The sequence below is a fragment of the Syngnathus typhle genome, linkage group LG8, assembly GCF_033458585.1.
Source record: "Syngnathus typhle isolate RoL2023-S1 ecotype Sweden linkage group LG8, RoL_Styp_1.0, whole genome shotgun sequence".
Taxonomy (NCBI): Eukaryota; Metazoa; Chordata; class Actinopteri; order Syngnathiformes; family Syngnathidae; genus Syngnathus; species Syngnathus typhle.
In genome coordinates this window covers 1,028,768-1,047,629 of record NC_083745.1, presented here as the reverse complement: position 1 = coordinate 1,047,629, position 18,862 = coordinate 1,028,768, and the positions used below count along the sequence as shown (strand labels likewise).

Below are 18,862 nucleotides of genomic sequence, written 5' to 3'. Positions count from 1 at the left end.
GCACTTGGTAAAAGTTGTAAAAAAATAAATAAAAATTGTCCGTATGGTAGTGTGCTTGGTGCTACCCTAGCAGTTCGTGGTAAATCGCTTGTGCCTTCATTGGCCATTGATTATGTTTTAAAGTGTTTTTGTCCTTTGTCTCAAGCTTGACAGTGTACATATGCTGTCAGGCGATTAGAAATAATAATACAATTAATTACAGGATTTGTAGTTATTTTATCTAATTAATTCATTTTTATGTCATATCAGATAAAGGTCCCCATGTAGAGATTTGAATTCTAAGACGTTACAAATTGTAATTTGCAATTAACGAGTTGTATACACCAAGAAGAGAACATTTGAAATCCAAATTTTGTTGTTGAAGTGTGCTTGATTAGTAATGTAATTCAAAAGAAAAAAAAAAAAACAGATTGAAAATATACATATAGCAGCTGATTCAAGAACACTTGCTTCACTTTTTTTCCAATGTAGAAATTTAATGAGGGCTACAAATGTCTATATTGTAATAAAAGAGCTTTTTTTTTTTATGATGGTGAATTGTAAATTGTTACTGGGAATCCTTATTTGGTCTTGCTCTTATCCTCTCAGGGCAATTTTCAGCTGCTCATACATCATCTGGTCCTGCAAAGAAATACATGTGTCGAGTCACTGCACGTTGCATGATATTTCTTTAGGTAAAGGTGGATCAAAATAATACCTCGTCAGATGGCATTTACTACTTTGTAATGGTCTTTTTTTTTGTTAATTTCATTTAGGTGAAGTAGTCCAAACGAGGATGAATCATAGCGTTGATTCAAGTGGATGGATGATAGGGTTATCAATTCCACTTTTGATCATTTACCTTTTTTGACACTGATGGTTTAACCTTTCTTAAGGCATCTTCCACATTCTTTTTGCTCACTCTGATATCAGCAACAGGTTCAAAGGAGAATGTATGGCCTGTGCAAAAAGAACATTTTTTAACACTTATTTTCCCGTTCCCTCTTTTCCCCCTTACAAACACTACAAATACAGTATATGGGCTGCAGGTATACAATATTTTGGTATTTAGTCTTACCATTAATCAGAGTCAATGAAAATGTACCTAAATTATAAAAAGCTTGAAGGAGCTCGTTTGACAAATTACATTTTACAATAGAATTGAAGTTACCAGACGATTGAATAGGCTGGGACTTCAGGTAGGCCTTCAGAGCATTAACTGATGCTTCCCTCACTAATGCAGTCAGGTCAGCACCTCTGTAGCAAATTGATAGATTCAATTAGGATTTAAAAAAAACAAAACAGACCTACAGGTAGACACTGAATAAGCATGTAATCAGAGTGCTATAACAGTATTACTGAATAGCCATATTCTAAACAGAGGCTTAATAATACATTTGTTGCTACAACATCCGCCAGTCACTTGGGGACCTGTGTGTGTGTGTGTGTGTGTGTGTGTGTGCGCGCGCGTGTGCGTGCAAAAAAAAAAAAAAAAAAAAGGACTGCAGACATTTCCATTGGAGACTTACGTGAAGCAGTCACAGCGTTCATCATAAGCAATCTCTTCCAGACTAACATCTTGGTCCAGCTGAGGTTTGGTTCCATTCTATAGGATAAATAAAAAAATATATACACAATAGGATGATTCTATCATTTCTATAATGTGTATATATGCATGACCCTTATTTGTGAGTGCAACAATTTGTTCTATCAGCTTTAACAGACAGCTGTTCAGTAACAGTTTTTCAAAATAACCAATATTGTGAACAATATATATTGTTTGCTTGACGGATTCTTGAATCCTTGCCTTTTAATGAATGCAGCCCTCAAACGAAAACATTTACACAGCCCTGGTCAATGTAATGTAAAGCAAAGTATAAAAGTCATATGCTTTACCTTTGTAATGGTAAGCAGAATTGCATGTCGGTCAGCTGGGGGTGGCAAACCTACATACAATGTTTTATCTAGACGACCCGGTCTCAGTATGGCAGGATCAATGATATCTGATAAAAAGGAACAATTATTTCGTCTTATGAAGTAAAACAAAAATGATGTTAACTATTCAACCACAGAAGCAAGGAGTAACACCCCTGCCCAATCCAAGTTGCTCGTAACTGTGAGGCTTCACCATGATTAGTACAGTACACTTGATCAACTTTCTTTGTTTGTCTTGGCGGTGGGCGTTGGAGTCTCACTCTCTTCCAAGAAACATGTATTTAGCCAATGTGAATAGGTGACGACGTCATTACGCTGGTGTACACGCACTGCTGCATTCAAGCGCACCATGGAAAATCCCAAAGCCCTCCCATTCTCCCTGGTCAGATGGGCACTAAGTATGGGCGGAAACATTCTGCGTTTGGACAAATAAGTACCACTGGGTTGGTTGGCGCATGGTGAGGCTGTTTTGGGCTGGCCATACATGAATATAACAAAAGATTAATATGGGTTTTCCAAAAGTCTGATCATTACCTGGTCTGTTGGTCGCAGCCATAATAAAGACTTGTCGCCGACTTTCCAAGCCATCCATTTCTGTTAGCAACTGGTTCACCACGCGAACGCTGGCTCCTGACTGGATGGAAACAACAGGAGTTTCAAAGCGGACCGTAAAAAGATGCGGCCATTCATTTTACGATGCAACTTCGATTCTCGGAAGAATTGGAAACCAGTCGGGTAGTATTTGCTAACCTTCTTAGAAGAAGCGCTAGAGAATGGATGGATGAATGGATGGATGGATTGATTTTGGCATTCCACCACCGTGTGCACAATTATTAGCAAAGTTGTCATTTTGAGGATTCATTTTGGGTCGGACCAACTCCAGTGCTCTCGGTCAACCAAAACGTTCAAAACCCCAAACTTGAATATTTCAGAGAGTAAAAGTGAGATTCTGGCTTTCTTGGGAAAATGTCTTTGTCTGCACACTTATTAGGCAACTATTAGCGTGCACAAATGAACATGGAAAAAAAAACGGTGATCAATATAGCCAGCCTTCGTTTCAATAATGAAATGCTTGATGGTTGCGCGATCACGCCCCGATATCTCTCTCAAGTCATTTCAAGAGTGCTGAAAGAAAGACTTTGTTTGTTTGCAAGCTATTAATCAGAATAGCATGTTGAACCCAGATACTATTGTTATGGCAAACAAAAGGACTTGACGGGCAAGTCGTTGGTGTGCAAATACCTAGCACACGCGTCCTTACCTCGTGGCCTGAACGTCGAGGACATAAAGCATCAATTTCATCAAAAAAGATGACGCAAGGAGCAGAATTCCGGCCTCTTTGAAAGACTTGTCTCACCGCTCGCTCACTTTCACCAACATACTGAAGAAAAAGAAAGGACACACACAGGCAGTGACGGTTCAGTATTTGGCTGATGGCGTGCTACAAAAAGACCTGGTCGTTTCGTAATCGCACGTGTACACATTATGATCGGCGTCATGTCAGAAAAATTGGGCAAAAGGACGGATTTTCACAGAGTAACAACAGCTTAGCAAATGTCCTACATCCTAAATGTCAACGTGCAGTCAAGAAGCTAGTCTGGAGTACTGCGCCGCGACACCCATCTATCCAGCCGCGTGCTCTGTGACTCACTCACCATGTTGAGAAGCTCCGGACCTTTGACAGAGATGAAGTTGAGACCCGACTCGTTGGCCACCGCCTGGAACCACGCATTCAAACAACAGGCAATGTGCAAAACGTGGTTTTCTCACATTTTGCCAAATAGGAGTTGCACTCGTTATGAATTCAGAACAAAACTTGGTGACAAGAAAGTATGGGGGGGGGGGGGGGTGTTATTTCAATCAAACTGCTGACTATGAGAACAATAGTTCGAAGCCAATTGATAATACAGACCTGTGTAGCACAATATTGACATGTTAGTCGTGTTTGCGTCTTGGAGAACCTTAATAGTGACATGTTAGTGTTTGTGTCTTGGAGAACCTTAGCGAGAAGGGTTTTTCCACAGCCCGGGGGACCAGCCAGCAGCAGTCCTGATGGCGCACTCAGCCCGAGAGCCCTGAACTGCTCAGGGGAGCGCACTGGAGCCTGCGTGCATGACACATAGTATGCTGTTAGATGCCATCATTTACATATATACTGTACTAGGTACATATCTATACATGCAGGTCAAAGCGCTTTACCAAGATGGCCATTGTAAGCTCTTCTCTTATTTCATGAAGCGCTCCCACATCGTCCCAGGTGACATCAGGCACGGTGGCAAAGCCCTCCCTCTTGGCCGAAGGCTGCACGTGGGAAAGAGCCGCCTCAAAGTCGGACATGATCATCGAGAGGCCGCTCAGCTCGTTCTCTGCTAGGGTGTTGGCGTTCTTGAGCAGTCGCAGCAGGTGCCGCAGCTCCTCCTGCGAGAAAGCGAGTCCCGGATGGAGCTTGACCATATCCATCCGGTGGGGCTAGGTCCTTACCGGCAGATGCTCGTCGTCAGCCGCTGCTGCGTTCTTAGGAGGCCACGCCGGACGCTTTTGCTCGCCGCTGTCGTTTGTCGCCGCTTCCGTAGCAGGCGGCCGATCGTGGTCCGGGACCTCGCTTTTGATTTCCTCTGGCCTTTCGACCGCCAAGAGAACCCTGTTGACCGCATTCATGGCCGCTTCGTGGCAAAGCGCCGTGAGATCCGCACCCACGTATCCCGGGGTGAGGCGAGCCAGCTTGCCAAAGTCAAAACCTTCTGGAATCTTCAGCTTCCGACACAAAGTCTTCAAAATCCTGACAAAACACCACATTTACTTGGCCATGTGTGAGATGGCGAAGCAAGTTACTGCTCCGAGACGGAAGTTCCTGACCACTTTTACACTGGACGGCTCTTCACCGACCTGAGTCGAGATTGTTGGTCCGGGATACCGAGGCATATCTCTCTGTCAAAGCGTCCGGCCCGACGCAGTGCAGGGTCCAGGGAGTCGGGCCTATTGGTAGCGCCGATGACCAGCACTTGCGTTGCAAATGACATGCTGTTCAAGTCTGTCAGGAGGTGAGGGAGGAGAGGGGGGGGGGGGGGGGACAAAATCTCCCTTTCAACTTGAAATTCAACCAACTAAGGAAGGCTCTCCGATAACTGCATTTATTGCACTATTCATAAAAACAAAATGATTCGTGAATTGATTATATAAAGAGGAGCGTCATTCCGGTCCGCTGCATACTATATAGACGTTGTTTTGGCAGAAGTGCTTCTTGTTCAGGCCAATTTTGTCCACGTACGTGCGTGCCAGCACGTTTGCTTGCATGTAGCTACCTACCATCCATGCAGGTGAGGAGCTGGGCTACAATCCTTCTTTCCATGTCTTTGGAGGCCATTTCTCTCTTTGGTGTTATAGCATCGATCTCATCAATAAACAGGATACACGGAGCTGAGCTCTGCAAGAGAAAGACGCTTCAAACAGCAATTTGGACACATGGACGTGGATTTGTTTGTCAAATCAAGTAGCCCAACCACAGCGAGGTCAAAGAGCTCCCTGAGCTTCTGCTCCGACTCTCCTGATACTCCAGACACTAGTTCCGGAGCGGACACTTTGAGCAAGGGCAGGTCCAGTTCCTGACATGGAATGGACACACACACACACACACACATGCAGTCAGCCACCCCTAACATCACAACGTGATGTGTGTGCTGAAAAGGATTGCATTGATCCCCCGTGATGGATGCCAGCAACATCTTGGAATGTGGTGGAGCTCAACTCACCCCTGCCACAGCTTGTGCCAGCAGAGTCTTGCCACAGCCGGGAGGTCCATGGAGGAGAAAGCCCCTCGGAGGAGCCATTCCCAGGTGCTGGTATATCTCGGGGTGCCGCATGTGGATGAGCAGTTTACACACGTCCTGAAGAAAATAGGGGCATGGAGTCAAAAGAGAGAAGGCGTCGTCGCACGGATTGACGTCAAAACACAAAGCAGAAAACCCAGGCAGGACTGGAGTAAAAAAATGACGACAGTACGATGAATATTTTTGGTGTTACTGTACAGAATACGTACGTAGTATATTGTGTTAACAGTACTGATGAAAAGTCTTACTTACCTTCAATGTCTCTTCATTACCACCAACATCTTCAAACTTAAGAGTGGGATACTGCAACTTTGTCCATCTGGATTTTTCCAAGGGCGTTCCTGCATTTTCAATAAGATTGGAATTGTTTGCATCCGGATGCATCTTGACAACTGTGTTGACAGCTGCTCATTTCATGCCTGGTGAGCATAGCAACGGTGAAAGCAAAAAGACAGACCCCCTGGTGAAAAGGCACTTGAGCCGCACAGAGGCCGCCTGCCTGCCAAGAGCTGTCCATGGAAACTGGTGCCAATTGACTTTTGAAGCCAATGGGGAAACGGGGGGGACCCTTCTTTGTTCACGTGGCCAACTCGGAATTCAAATCTAGCTAGCCCCGGCCGGCGTTGTCAAATGGGAATGCTTCTACTAGAGTAGGAGTTTCTGACCTTTCTTGCTGGAAGTCAGGCTCGTTGCATTTTCTTCAGGGCTCTTTTTCCTTTTTGCTGACCTTTTGGAGGACTCCAATGTTGAAACTTCTTTCTGTTGATCCCCCCCCCAAAAAAATAGAAACGTTTCCACAAGTAACTCTCGTCGAACTAGCCACTATGTTGAAACAGAAAGCCATCAGATGACTTCACCCTGGCGCAATATGAAAAAAGGAAAACTTGCACGTCCCAAGTTGGGCAGATAACTTTGCTTTTATGGCTTTCAACCACTCCAATGGCATCGGACCTATCCGTAGATGGCGAGTTTTTCAATTCTCTTAGAGGGCATCCAACCTCTAGATTAGAATTTGATGCTCAAATCGGAGATTTATCAAAGTAGACTCAAAATGGTGCGAGTCGATCTGAGCAAATGTGTCGCTCGCTTGTGTGCGCTTCAGTTCACGCTTACTGCGTCACTCGGCTGATCTTGGCTCAGGTCGATGAAGATGTTGTTCTTTGCAGACCTTTTGCCTCGATCAATGAACCAGCCGCCTGTGGACACTTTACCGGCGGCATCAGGCATCTCGCTCGAATCGGCGTTCCGGTATAGAGACGCAAGGGAGCTGTTCATGTGACTGCTGTTCTGCAGGAGGTGAGAAAGATGACAAAGAGTCACTCGTGAAACAATACCACTTTGAAGAACAACAGTACGTACTATACACTACATTCCAAGCAAGTACGGATTTTTTTTACACACCTACTGCATTTGAGAGCTTCCACCTGTGGCTTTCACATCAACCCGAGTTTATTTCTAGAAACAGTTTTGCTTTTAACTCTACCTTTATCCATCCCGTCAAAGGATGTCGTATACATCATCAGTCTGATTTATTAGGCTTTCCTAGACCAAAGTATGCAGCTCCTGCTATCTAAAGCAACAATAGTCATAGTTTGCAATGACAAATAATATCGCTAAGCGTGACTCGTGGCAGGGAAAGAGTCACTTACAGGAGGATCCAGTCCATCTTCTGAATTGCCGCTGTCGTCGTCGCTACGAAGCCCAAACGCCATGATGTCAGCGTACGATGTCAACCGCAGAGATGCAGCTGAATGGGCACTAATTACCTGGATTCATCGTGGACGTGCTTAGTTCGCTTTGTCAGCTGGGCATTTTCCACTTCATCCAGCCCAGACTCCCATTTGATTGCTTGGTACACTGGGAGCCAAGTGGGAGCAAAGTGGGAGCAAAGTGGGAGCAAAGTGGGAGCAAAGTGGGAGCAAAGATGTCGACATTTAAACGTCAACTCTCCTTTTCATTTGGCAAGGTTGCCATTCTGATACTACCTACCTTTCTCAACTTGAATTCTGAATGCCGTCTTGTTTCTTCGACCATACTCCATTCTACAAAGAATCCGTTTTTCAAATGAGCATGAAAACGATCAAACGGCAAACTTCATTCAAAGAAAAAAGGAAGTATTTGGATTTAATCATCTTCACAATGCCTAAATATTGCTGTTGAATTCAAGGATTGAGCAATGTGCGCAGTTCAAATTGGACCATTTTGACGATATTTATTGTGACTTTGATTGCGCCCAAAAGAAGTACAAAAGTGAAGTCAAACCCTTGGTTTTCTAAATACAAATTTGGGTGTGACATCTAAAGATACATTTGACCCAAAAAATAACGTATAAGCTTTCACTTCTTCAAATGTACAGTATACACACACACACACACATAGTGCATCCCTACGGATAACCTTACCTGTATTGTTTTTGAAGTTCTAGTGCAGCGGAGCACAGATCCACACCATTAGTGCAGGAAGCCAAATACTGAAAAAGAATTGAAATTGAACACAGATTAGGGTTTCTGACAAATTCAAACCGCATCCTATTGAAACTTCCGGCACGCACTAGAGGGCATGGGTGGACTGACTGTAAGTCACAACTTCCATACTTGAGAAAATACAGTCCAAACCGGCAACGGGAAGAGAAGACGTACATTACCTGTTCCAATCGCTGTCTGAGCCGAACATCCAGGCTTCCAGCACCTCGGTTCTTCATGCTCTCTGATTTGGAGACATTTAAATGAGAAAAAGAAAATGGAAAGTTTCTCCAGTTTGGTTTGACACATGACTCAAAGAGACTTCTTTTTTCTGTATGTATGTTACGCAACTGTTTTTGTTTTTAAAGAAAAGGTCACGGCCAAACAACGCTCGCAGTAGAATTGCCAGTCACGGCAAAACATTTCAAGATTTTGTTGTTGTTTTTTAATTTACTTGCATCCAAAGAGTAATTAAGTCAACATCATGATTCCGCGCAATCTATAGCTACCTTTAACTTTCATGAAACCGTACCAGCACAAACAAAGCGGATATGAAGCACGTGTTCCCCACATGTCGGGACGAGACATGAAAATTAAAATGCTTTCCAGCAAGTTGTCCCTCTAAAGAACAAAACTGTGTATATTTGGCCAAGTTTCTAAGAATTGGGGGGACGTTACTATGTCGTCTGGTCAATGTCAAATGTACATGCTACAATGCTACCTTGTGCTGCAGTGACGGCTCCACTTTTGGACTTGGTCACAACGACGAAATGTGTCACTTTGGATGATGAGCTCTCGGCCCTCGCTGCTTTTGTGTGCTTGGCTGAATTGATGTGTGCCTGCAGGTCGTTGGCACCTTTATTTGCCACAGACACAAAAGTGCCTGTCTTACATATCAAGCACTCTGCTTCCTGAGGATCACGACCCTGGCGAAAGCACGGGAATTTTTGATTCAACTCCACCGTGAAGGTGCATTTTCGTTTCGGCATTGCTTGTAAAAACACTCGTTCAAGGAAGAGCTATGCCCCTCCCTTTATATATATATATATATATATATATATATATATATATATATTTTAGAAGATGCAAAACAGACCTGTGAGACGTGTTCGCAGAAACATTACCTCACGAAATTAAAACCAAAAAAAAAAAGAAAAGAAAGAAGCGGAAACGAGTCCGTTGTCACGTCCCGAGTCGACTGATTCCTTGCGCTGGCTGTGTCCAAATTGACAGGCTCTACAGAAAATGGATGGATGAACTAGCTCCAAACAAATGGTTCGGCAGCGTCCTTCAACGCACGGTACGCGACGACCTAACGTCATTTCCGGCGCGACAAGACCGCACGCAGGCGTCCTCAGTTACGCAGCCTTCGACAAGCAGCCCTGAAAAGAAACGAACGAATGCAAAAGACTCAAGTGTTACCCTGCCCGTGCAACGAATCTGAACACATATATATATTTCCAAGATACTGGTGGCTAAATGGCATGCTAAGAAATGTCGATACATTAACCAGAAACCCGATTTATTTGTGTAACTATTGGTCACTCCACAGATTCCAAAGCATACAACACCTTGTAATTGAGTACGTACTTTATTTCTTCATTTCTACGTTTGGCACCTACTGGCAGTTGTGTTGATGTGGTCTGTGTTCCTAAATGAATGCTGTTTTAAAACGTCATATAAGAAACAAACTCGTCGCCATGGAAACGAAGGCCAGTTTGAAGGCGGCGGCATGCGTGTGTCACGTGACGTGCCCTCTGGTCGCTCCGACAATGAGCGGCCTTCGGAGAACGTAGCCCGTGCATTCGGACACACAAGGGCTGTGTCCAAATTCACCGGCTACGTCCTCCGAAGGTATTCTTTCCAATTGGTTTGGCAGTTGGCTAACCAGTAAGCAGGCGCATTACCGCCATCTACTGTACTCGAGTATACTTGCCATCCAATTTGATGGCAGCGGGAAGATCCACATTCAAGTCCCAACGTTCAAACGAGTAAAGTGCAAGGAATACTATATCCAGCAGCTGGTGAGATGCAGATATAAATTTACGAATGACTGCTTTTGTGTACCCTACACACATACCAGCCATAAAGAATCCAAGTGGAATTCTTTGTACCAATCCTGTGCTTTCAAGCTACATTATAAAATGCTTAGTACATAGCGCTTCTAAGGCAGGACGGTGACGTCACACCGGTTCGCACGTCTGCCTCGCAGTTTGGAGGCTGTGGGTTCGATCCCCTCCATCCCTGTGTGGAGTTTGCATGTTCTCCCTGTGCCTGCGTGGGTTTTCTCCAGCTCTTGTTTCTTACTTCTGCCACAAATAAATGGATAAGATGATTGAAATATTGTTGTTGATCGATCGGATTCAAAGACGACCATTCATTCCAATGTATTTGTATTCTATAATTCTACTTGCTTTGTACGTGTGTTGTTATTCAAAGTGGAAGCCATACATTTTGGAGCGGGGGGACGGGAGGACAAGGACGCCGCCAAATAGTATTGGATCGCGGCCTGCCGACGGCTATTCCTTGCCTTGCCTTGCCTTCCTTCCTTCCATTCACCTTCATTTACACACTAAATCAAACCATGGAGGCTTGAGCTGTCGGGGACTAGTTTGAATTTCGTCCTCACTGTGCTTTGACACGGAGACGGAGCCGCGGAGCGAAGGACGTCTTTCGGTGGGATTGATCCATTTTGGACTGGATAACTCCAAGACAGTCGAAATGAAGCGGGTAGCTGTGGTTACCAGGCACAATGGCCTGGTAGCTCCGCTTGGTAACAACAACTCTGGAGCTACAAGCATCATTTCGCTAGCCCAAAGGAGAGCCGTTCATATCGTCGCCCCTTCGAGCGACCGATGTAGCAGTGAAGGCAAGGAGCGTTTGTTAAATACGACGAACAGGAGCGCCGCCGTCAAATCGGAGCTGGTTTGCAAGTGGACGGGCCGAATTTCCTCCAGACAGAGGTTTGAGCGGACGGCTCCGTTTGTCTGCAACCAAACTTTTAGCTCCATGCACGACCTGGTAGACCACGTCACCGCCGAGCACGTCGCATCAGGGCTCGACACCCTCAGTCACGTCTGCATGTGGAGCGAATGTGTACGCGAGGGCAAGGCGTTTAAAGCCAAATATAAACTTATCAACCATATCCGTGTGCACACCGGGGAGAAGCCCTTCTTGTGTGCCTTCCCCAACTGCGGCAAGATGTTTGCACGATCCGAGAACCTCAAGATCCACACTCGCACGCACACTGGTAGGATGAACGATTCTCTTTTGGTAACGTTGTACCAATGACAGACAGCCATGATTAGAATAGGATAAAAAAAAAAAACATCCCCAATGGATATAGGATCTCCACCATTTTTAAAATAGCAAGGTTCACTCATGAGTCACATCCGCCCTTTGCACTTGCTGTACGTCCGAGAGAGACCAAATATGCCATTCATTCATTCATTCATTCATTCATTCATTCATTCATTCATTCATTCATTCATTGTGTCTGTCGCACTCATCGAGTGACGTGGAGCTCTGTGTTGAAAATGTCACATTTGAGTTGTGGTTTCTTTTCTTTTCTTTTTTTAAACGAACCCTAGCAAAGCATTGTAACTTTGCTCGCAAAACTTCTCGCTTTCAATTTCGAAGCAGTGCTTTGATTGAAATGTCTTTGTTAAATAGCTGCTATTGGAGTTCATTTCACTCAGGCAAGAGTTGAAGTGCGGCCCATATTCTAACTCCACTCAGGCAAGAGTTGAAGTGCGGACCGTATTCTATTTCAAAAATTTCTTGCGAGCCCATTAAAAATGGACGGCAGGCAATTGGCCCGCGGCCCGTAGTCATGTATCAAGCCATGTATGTGGCGTACTGGTCCGGATTACAGATTCCTCAACGATGGTAAGTGGATTCCACAAATGACATTTATTTGGAATCAAACCTACTCAAATGGAATCTTCTGAATAACAACACATTGCATCTGTTTTCAATCCTGTTCAAGCTGGAGCAGTTGACATGGGGCCAAAGGCAGAATACACCCTGAACTGAAGTAACTCCGGTTTCTGTGATTGTGACAGTGGAAATAAATGTATTGAATTGGAAATAAATGTAACGAATGCAAGCGTACATGGTTCTCCGTGGCTCCGACAGATTTCCGACAGTCAATGGGGTCGGGGGATGCTTTTAAATAGGCTGGCTACATGTGCGTTTGTTGAGGCTGTCTAGCCAATGAAATCATCAGGTATTGAACTAATGCTAGTCTTAGCGCGGTTTGATTCAGGCCCCAGCCTTCCCGTGTGAGGGAGGGTAAGCGGTTGACGAACGAACGAACGAATAAAGTCATCTGTTTGCGCTCATTGAAGATACATACGTATGATTGTGGCTTTTGTTTGCGTTCCAGGTGAGAAACCATTCCAGTGCGAGTTTTGCGAACGACGCTTTGCCAACAGCAGTGACCGCAAGAAGCACTCCCAAGTTCACAGTTCTTCAAAACCCTACGACTGTAAAGCTTTGGGCTGCACCAAGTCCTATACGCATCCGAGCTCTTTGCGCAAGCACATGAAAGTCCACATCAAATCGTCACCTACCTCTGAACCCTTTGACCTGTACGACTCCATCCGTCAACAGGCGCCGCCTCAGCCTTTCCTTGAACCGCTTGACCTTAAAATGAACCATCTGTCACCAAACAATAAAAAGGCACGTTTTGACTTTGATAACACCACAGGCAACAAAGTAAGCCACAGGCTACAGGCAAGTTCATCTCAATTGGCAATGCCGTTGGACTTATCTCTTTCGGGACTGAAGAGTGACCTTGCCGTGCAGCAGCAGACTCACAGGAGCCCAGCAAGGAGCCATCTGCCAGTCAACCCAGCCATACCTAAATTTCCAAACATGAAGGAGTGGTACGTGTGTACCAGAACTACAGCATCCAGCTTTACTCTCCCTCACCCAGAGGACATCAAATCGGAACCAAGCGATGAGGAGGATTATGTCACGTAAAATGGTGGCGGCGTTTTGTCGTGGAATTGCGCCCTTTGTTTTAGGAAGCTGCGGTGCGTTGAGGTGCTTTGACATTGGCGCTGCCTGCCCCACACCCAAACGGACTTGCTTGGCCCCAGCCAGACGTTCTGTTTTCCAGCGTCACCCAGGTGTTTCATCTGGGGCCGAGCCGGGCCGTGTTGCCGCTGTCATCTGACAGCGATGCGAGCGACCTCGGCCGACACGCCCGTTTACTGGTTTTAGATGAGCCGCCCGCTAGCTGTCGCCATCAAAATACAGTATATACAATGAGCATAGTACAGTATTTGACAAAAAAGCTGAACTATAGTTACAATTTTATACGTGCTCATTTTGATGATGGTAAAAAAAAAAAGGCCAAAAAAGTGGTGAGCGGGCACACTAACACTGGCTCACCGTGTCTCATTCACTTGAATGCGAGGTGGAGGGAAGGGCACAGCAGAGCAGAGCAGAGGCTCGCTGTTCACAGATGATGATGCCGGAGGGCTTCAGACCGGCGCCGCAGAGTGACCATCGTTGACGGAGAAGCTGCCACCGACGAGTTGAGCTCTCCGTTCAGACTGGATGAGTACTGAAGGCGAAGTTGCACAATTGGGATCATCCTGCCACGCACCTGTTGAAATGGAACCGCAAAGGAGGCTGTGTGGAGTGCTGGGCTGGGCTGGGCTGGGCTGGGCTGACTACTGAATTCCTCAAGATGCCACACGCTAGACTTTTTTTCCCATCAGAAATATGAACTACACTGCTATGCACATTTAAATTGTATGATAAAAATGCTCACCTGAAGTTAGGTTTTGTATCATTATTGGTGTTTGATGATGTCAACACTTTTTCTGGATTATCACGAATATTTGAATGGATGATTACAAGTGCAGGCTGGACCTGGACCGTACAGTTTGGTCCAAAAGTCTTTGCAGTCCCTTTTTTTTTCTCTCGCTTGACCTTTATACAACAATACAAATTGACTGAAAACATTCCAAATGTTATTGACGACTTAGAGATTGAAGATGTTTGGCAAAAACCAACTCTGCAACAGTCTCCTAATCCTAACAATTCCTTAGGCGTCAACAGACCTCGTTTACTTACCGAGCGAGCATACGTGTGCCGATCGCCAACGATATCTTGCTCCTTGAATTTGTCAGCGTTCCAGCTTCCGACCGTGCGTACGCAAGAATAATGAAGGACCAGCCTGTGTAAAAACATGATCAAATCCATCCTTCAAGCCAACGTATTGCCACTATAGTTATTTTGACTAACACTACAAATCATTTGAACGTGATTGGTTTGCTAATGCGATGCTGCATATCCTTAATCATTTGCCATCACTTTCACCCTATTGCCTTTTAAGAGCGTGGATGGATGTGCTTACTGTAGAAATCAGGGGTGCGTGCAGCCCTAAAGCCTCATTCAAGCCAATGACCGTCCTGATCATTTGAATCAGACCTAGCACTAAAACAGACTGGACAGGCAGGCAGGCGCCCTTGAGGACGGGAGTTGCTGAGCCCTGGTAGAAGTCAAGCTCTGTCCACATTTATCACTCAACCAGCAAATTTGGGCTTAGGCCGTTAAGGTGGATCTCGCAAATGAGAGGACCGAGCGGAGGGCGAGTCAGTGATTTTCAAAATTGCACCTTTCACCCCGATTTAGGCAAACTCGTCAATATTTTAGAGTTGTTGGATGGAAGCCGTATGCCAAATGGGTTTTGTTTGGCCTTGAACTCCATTTGATTATTTTCCTTTGAAGAAGTTCAAGTTGACAGGTAAAAACATAGGCTTTTATTTCGCTTTGGTAGCAACATTCTGTTTACTAAGAAATCATGCTGATTTTCAAATGTTGCCACATTTTGGAGACGTCTGATTTTTTCAAAGCAAAATCCCATTCCAATATGCCATTAGCCCAACTTTGGAGTGAAGCAGAGATGAGTCACGAATGGAGAAGGAAGGAGACAAGAACCCAATGAAAATGACATGGTCTCAACCTACCGTGAAAACATAACACAGGGAGAGAAGTCCAAGAGAGATGAAAAAGAAGCAGCGAAGCACGAGATTTAAAGAAGGGTCATTTCTTACGACACAAACGTTTGGATTTTCTTAAAAGCTCGCAGCTTTTTCTGGTGCGTTTCAGTGGCGGCTCTCCGTCGCAAGCCAGTTCTCCGGTGGTCGAGGAGGCTCGGGCCCCGTCGCCCGCCGAGCCCACGGCGGGACGAGCGCAAGCGCCGCCGGCGGCGGCAGCAGCATTGGATGTGGAAGATGCAGACGCTCTGGCCTTGGCTCCTCCCAAAGCAGCATTACTGTCCACCAGTTCACGCAGTTTGTGTTCCAGTTCGGCCAGGCGGGCGTTCTGTTCGCCAATGACCTGCGTCTGTTCCTGCAGCTTCTGCTCTTGGTCCTGCAGCTGTTTCTGCTGTTCTAGTTGCTTGACACGAATTTCTTGCATCTCCCTCCGCAAAACGGTCACCGATGCGCCGTTGACTTTCACCTGCTGCTGCACCTTGGTCAACTCGGAGCGCGACGGCGCGTTCTTGGCCAACAAAGACATGGTGCTTAGAGAACTTGAGGACCCTGCCACTGAAAGAAACAACATTGCATTAATACTTTGTTCCTGGATGGAGTTCAACTGAGCAATACGAGTTGGAGACAACTGGTAGAAAAGGTGAGAAATGATTGAATCCGTTCTCTTTCATATCGTACAAATGGCAATGGGCTGTTGGGACTCCTCATTGGTTCCCTAACCCTTTTTGGATTCCTCACAAATTGCGTCTACCCTAGCATATAGATCTGTCCGCTTGGTTTCCCCCCATGCTGAGCTACGAGGTTTCACTTTTCGCCCCAAAAGATAAGTCAAGGCTATTAGAAATGAACTTGGAAAAAGGGAGGGAGACTACCAGGAGCGGAACCGATTAGCCGCCCAGACAAGTCGGCTCCGGGCAACTTCTTCTTCAGAATGGGAACAATCTTCTCATCAAAATACTCCATTGCCATGGAGGAGATGTCCCTCAATTCTTGAAGAACCTCATGAGCTCGCTGCGGAGCTCGGGTCGAGTTCACGTATCGAAGCACGCGGTAGATCTCATCGATGACCTGACAAAAATAAAACGCTTTACCGAGACAGGAACCGAGCAATAAACAGTAACAATACAGTATTGCAAGTATTAGGCTTCAAAAAAATAAAATCAGATTCCATCACAAGATGTGTCTAAATGTCATGTATTTACTGTACTTGTCCACCCGAGCATCAAGAAGAGTATTCAAGTCGTTTTGAAAATGTTTAAAAATGAAGCCCGAGGAAAGAAAAGGAAGAAGGAAAAAAATAATAACCAAGGAGTCTGGTAGGACGTGGGTGGAATGGCCAAAGGAAGGAGACTTAATGATGGATCGGTAGGAGTACTCAATCCTTCATTACTTCTCCCGCATAACAGAAAGAGGGTCAAATTGGGATGTGGCTTGCTTGCTTGTTTGTTGGCTGGCTGGCTAGCTAGCTGGCTGGCTGGCTCTCTGTGGAGGTAGTAACCACTTGGACATCGGTCGCCAGTGACTCCAGGAAATTGAATACTGATGCTGCCTGTGTCCGAGTCATGTTGCAAAAGTGACGCAGGAGCAGCGTTTGATACGTTGGAAACATTCATGCAAACGTGAAGAACAAGCTAACACATTCATTCATGCACCTATGGATGCAGTTTTCTCATTTTAAAAAGACCCAATTCTTTGTGTGTTCTTTTCCTTTTTAGAGGAAGATTTGAATATCAATCCAATGGACGGTGTCATTTGATTTGACTCTGGTGACTCTTTATTTAAAGGAATAAAATTCAAATAGCCAACCTTTCCGGGGATGAAGCAGCAGAGATTGGAGTCAACATATTTCATGAAGGTCATGTTAAGGAGAGAAAGACGCGTCTCCACTGCAGCGAGTATGTCAGCGTGTCGAGCCAGTGAATGGTTTCTCCGTTCAGACTCTCGTCTGGGGGGGGGGGGAATGGGAAGCAGTCAAATAACTGTGTGGTAATAATTACAAAAAAAAATTGCACAAGATTCCTCAGCCTCAGACGCTGGCTGAAATTCTATCAAGGGAGAGATGAGTACCGTGGACAAGAGCTTGTGTTTCCCACTCGCTGACGTGTTGTTTTTTTACTTCCAAATACCTTACCTTAAGTAGACTCTAATATTGCATGGTGGTCAACGGTAAAATCTGGGTGAGTTATTAATGCGCACGGTGTTGCAAAATCGAGATAAACGGTCCTCGCGGCTACCGTAAAGATGGCAAAATAGAAAACAAAGAGGAAAATGAATCAGGATGAGCTATACAACAAGTAGCGTTTGTGCTCTTTTACAATGTGTCATTTGCATTCAATTGGGGCTTTTTGATTGTCTTTCTTGCTTTGCCTAAGACAACTTGTCCCACTCGTAGGTTTTATTTTGTGGCTGACTGAGGGCTAAGCAATTGCTTGCCTGTACAGCCCTGCTTATACTAGAGTTCTGGTGGAGTGGGCATAAAATAAAGGAGATGGGCATGACCGGATGTCTGTCTGCCTGTCCGTTTGCCTGCCTGTCGGTCGGTCGGTCTGCCTGTCGGTCGAGTCGGGTCGGTCTGCCCGTCGGTCGGTCTGCCTGTCGGTCGGCCTGCCTGTCGGCCTGCCTGCCGCTACTCACTAAGCATCGAGCGTAGTAAGCGTTTCTTCTGACATTCGACACTTACCTGGGTAGTTGAGCTTTGACTTGCCTCTGACACATGCTGTGATAACGCTCCACTTTAAGGAAGCCCTGATTAAGAACCCGCTGGCAGATCATATCCATTCGCTTACAAACCTAAAACCAACCAAAATCAATGTCATTCATGCAAAGGCATATTCCGTCGTGTGCATTTCACAGCTTCTAACAGTATATCTATAGGTGATGAAAAGTGGAGAGCAAATTGCCATTTTCGTTGCATCATAATTCTGTACACTAACAGTTTCCTAACATATATAACTGTGCACGCATACAGATTACGCTGAGAATACTAGAATCTCAATTTTCCGATCAAATATTTAGCTTTGAGGTGACCAAACAGATTGATACAATTCTAATAACAATTGATTTCCCGTCACGCCTTTTGTTGTTCTTACCGAGCGCAGCATACTGATTTCATCGTAAGATAAAAAATTGAGGATAGCCTCGATGGCCACAATCGGGAGCCCTAAAAGCGGGTTGTTCTGATGGGTCGGATCCAGTGCTTGTTGTTTGAGTACCGCAATATCTGAAGGTAATGAACTAACGCGACTATCGATTCGCTCCACGTTGGTAGCCATTTTGGAGTCTGCTAAAACGGAAATGACGTTGAGACACCGTCAACTACCGTCTCCTCGGTCCTCGGCCCTGTCCGAATATGCACACTACATTCGCTCTGCGTCCCTCAGTCAAGCGCACGAGTGTTGAGCACCAGGGTGCAAGCGTGGTACGTCATCGGTTTGCCGCCATGTTTGGATCTGCGTCATCGATAGGGCGGCAATCGTCTTTGTTTTGTCATTTTGTATTTTCTAGTTCTTGTTTATGCTCTTTTATCTTTTGAATGTAAATGCCAATTGTTATCTACGATCCCCTTTGTTTGCTATTTTAAGTTCTGATCTTTTGAAGTAATCATTTGATTTTCTTGTTCCTGTTTATGCTCCTTTATATTTTG

At 45.3% G+C, this 18,862-nt stretch overlaps 3 protein-coding genes across 3 annotated transcripts; 1 reads left to right on the top strand and 2 right to left on the bottom strand.

Moving 5' to 3' along the window:
• Positions 1–455: 455 nt before the first annotated feature.
• nvl (nuclear VCP like) lies at positions 456–9,233 on the bottom strand. Its single transcript, XM_061284442.1, has 24 exons — positions 8,925–9,233; positions 8,386–8,447; positions 8,144–8,211; positions 7,731–7,783; positions 7,508–7,598; positions 7,391–7,433; positions 6,855–7,028; positions 6,407–6,515; positions 5,994–6,082; positions 5,664–5,798; positions 5,415–5,516; positions 5,221–5,338; positions 4,801–4,945; positions 4,396–4,693; positions 4,114–4,332; positions 3,914–4,018; positions 3,570–3,632; positions 3,176–3,295; positions 2,449–2,548; positions 1,876–1,982; positions 1,509–1,585; positions 1,151–1,236; positions 842–939; positions 456–621 (listed from the first exon to the last, which is right to left on the bottom strand). Exons 1-24 carry the CDS (start codon positions 9,190–9,192, stop codon positions 577–579), a joined length of 2,775 nt encoding a protein of 924 aa, XP_061140426.1. The 5' UTR covers positions 9,193–9,233; the 3' UTR covers positions 456–576.
• Positions 9,234–10,665: 1,432 nt separating this feature from the next.
• On the top strand, positions 10,666–14,392 carry zic2b (zic family member 2 (odd-paired homolog, Drosophila) b). The gene is made up of 2 exons (XM_061284450.1): positions 10,666–11,453; positions 12,591–14,392. Exons 1-2 carry the CDS (start codon positions 10,925–10,927, stop codon positions 13,187–13,189), a joined length of 1,128 nt encoding a protein of 375 aa, XP_061140434.1. The 5' UTR covers positions 10,666–10,924; the 3' UTR covers positions 13,190–14,392.
• Positions 14,393–14,967: 575 nt separating this feature from the next.
• fbxo28 (F-box protein 28) lies at positions 14,968–18,699 on the bottom strand. Its single transcript, XM_061284448.1, has 5 exons — positions 18,309–18,699; positions 17,900–18,009; positions 17,026–17,164; positions 16,092–16,287; positions 14,968–15,774 (listed from the first exon to the last, which is right to left on the bottom strand). Exons 1-5 carry the CDS (start codon positions 18,489–18,491, stop codon positions 15,266–15,268), a joined length of 1,137 nt encoding a protein of 378 aa, XP_061140432.1. The 5' UTR covers positions 18,492–18,699; the 3' UTR covers positions 14,968–15,265.
• Positions 18,700–18,862: the final 163 nt, after the last annotated feature.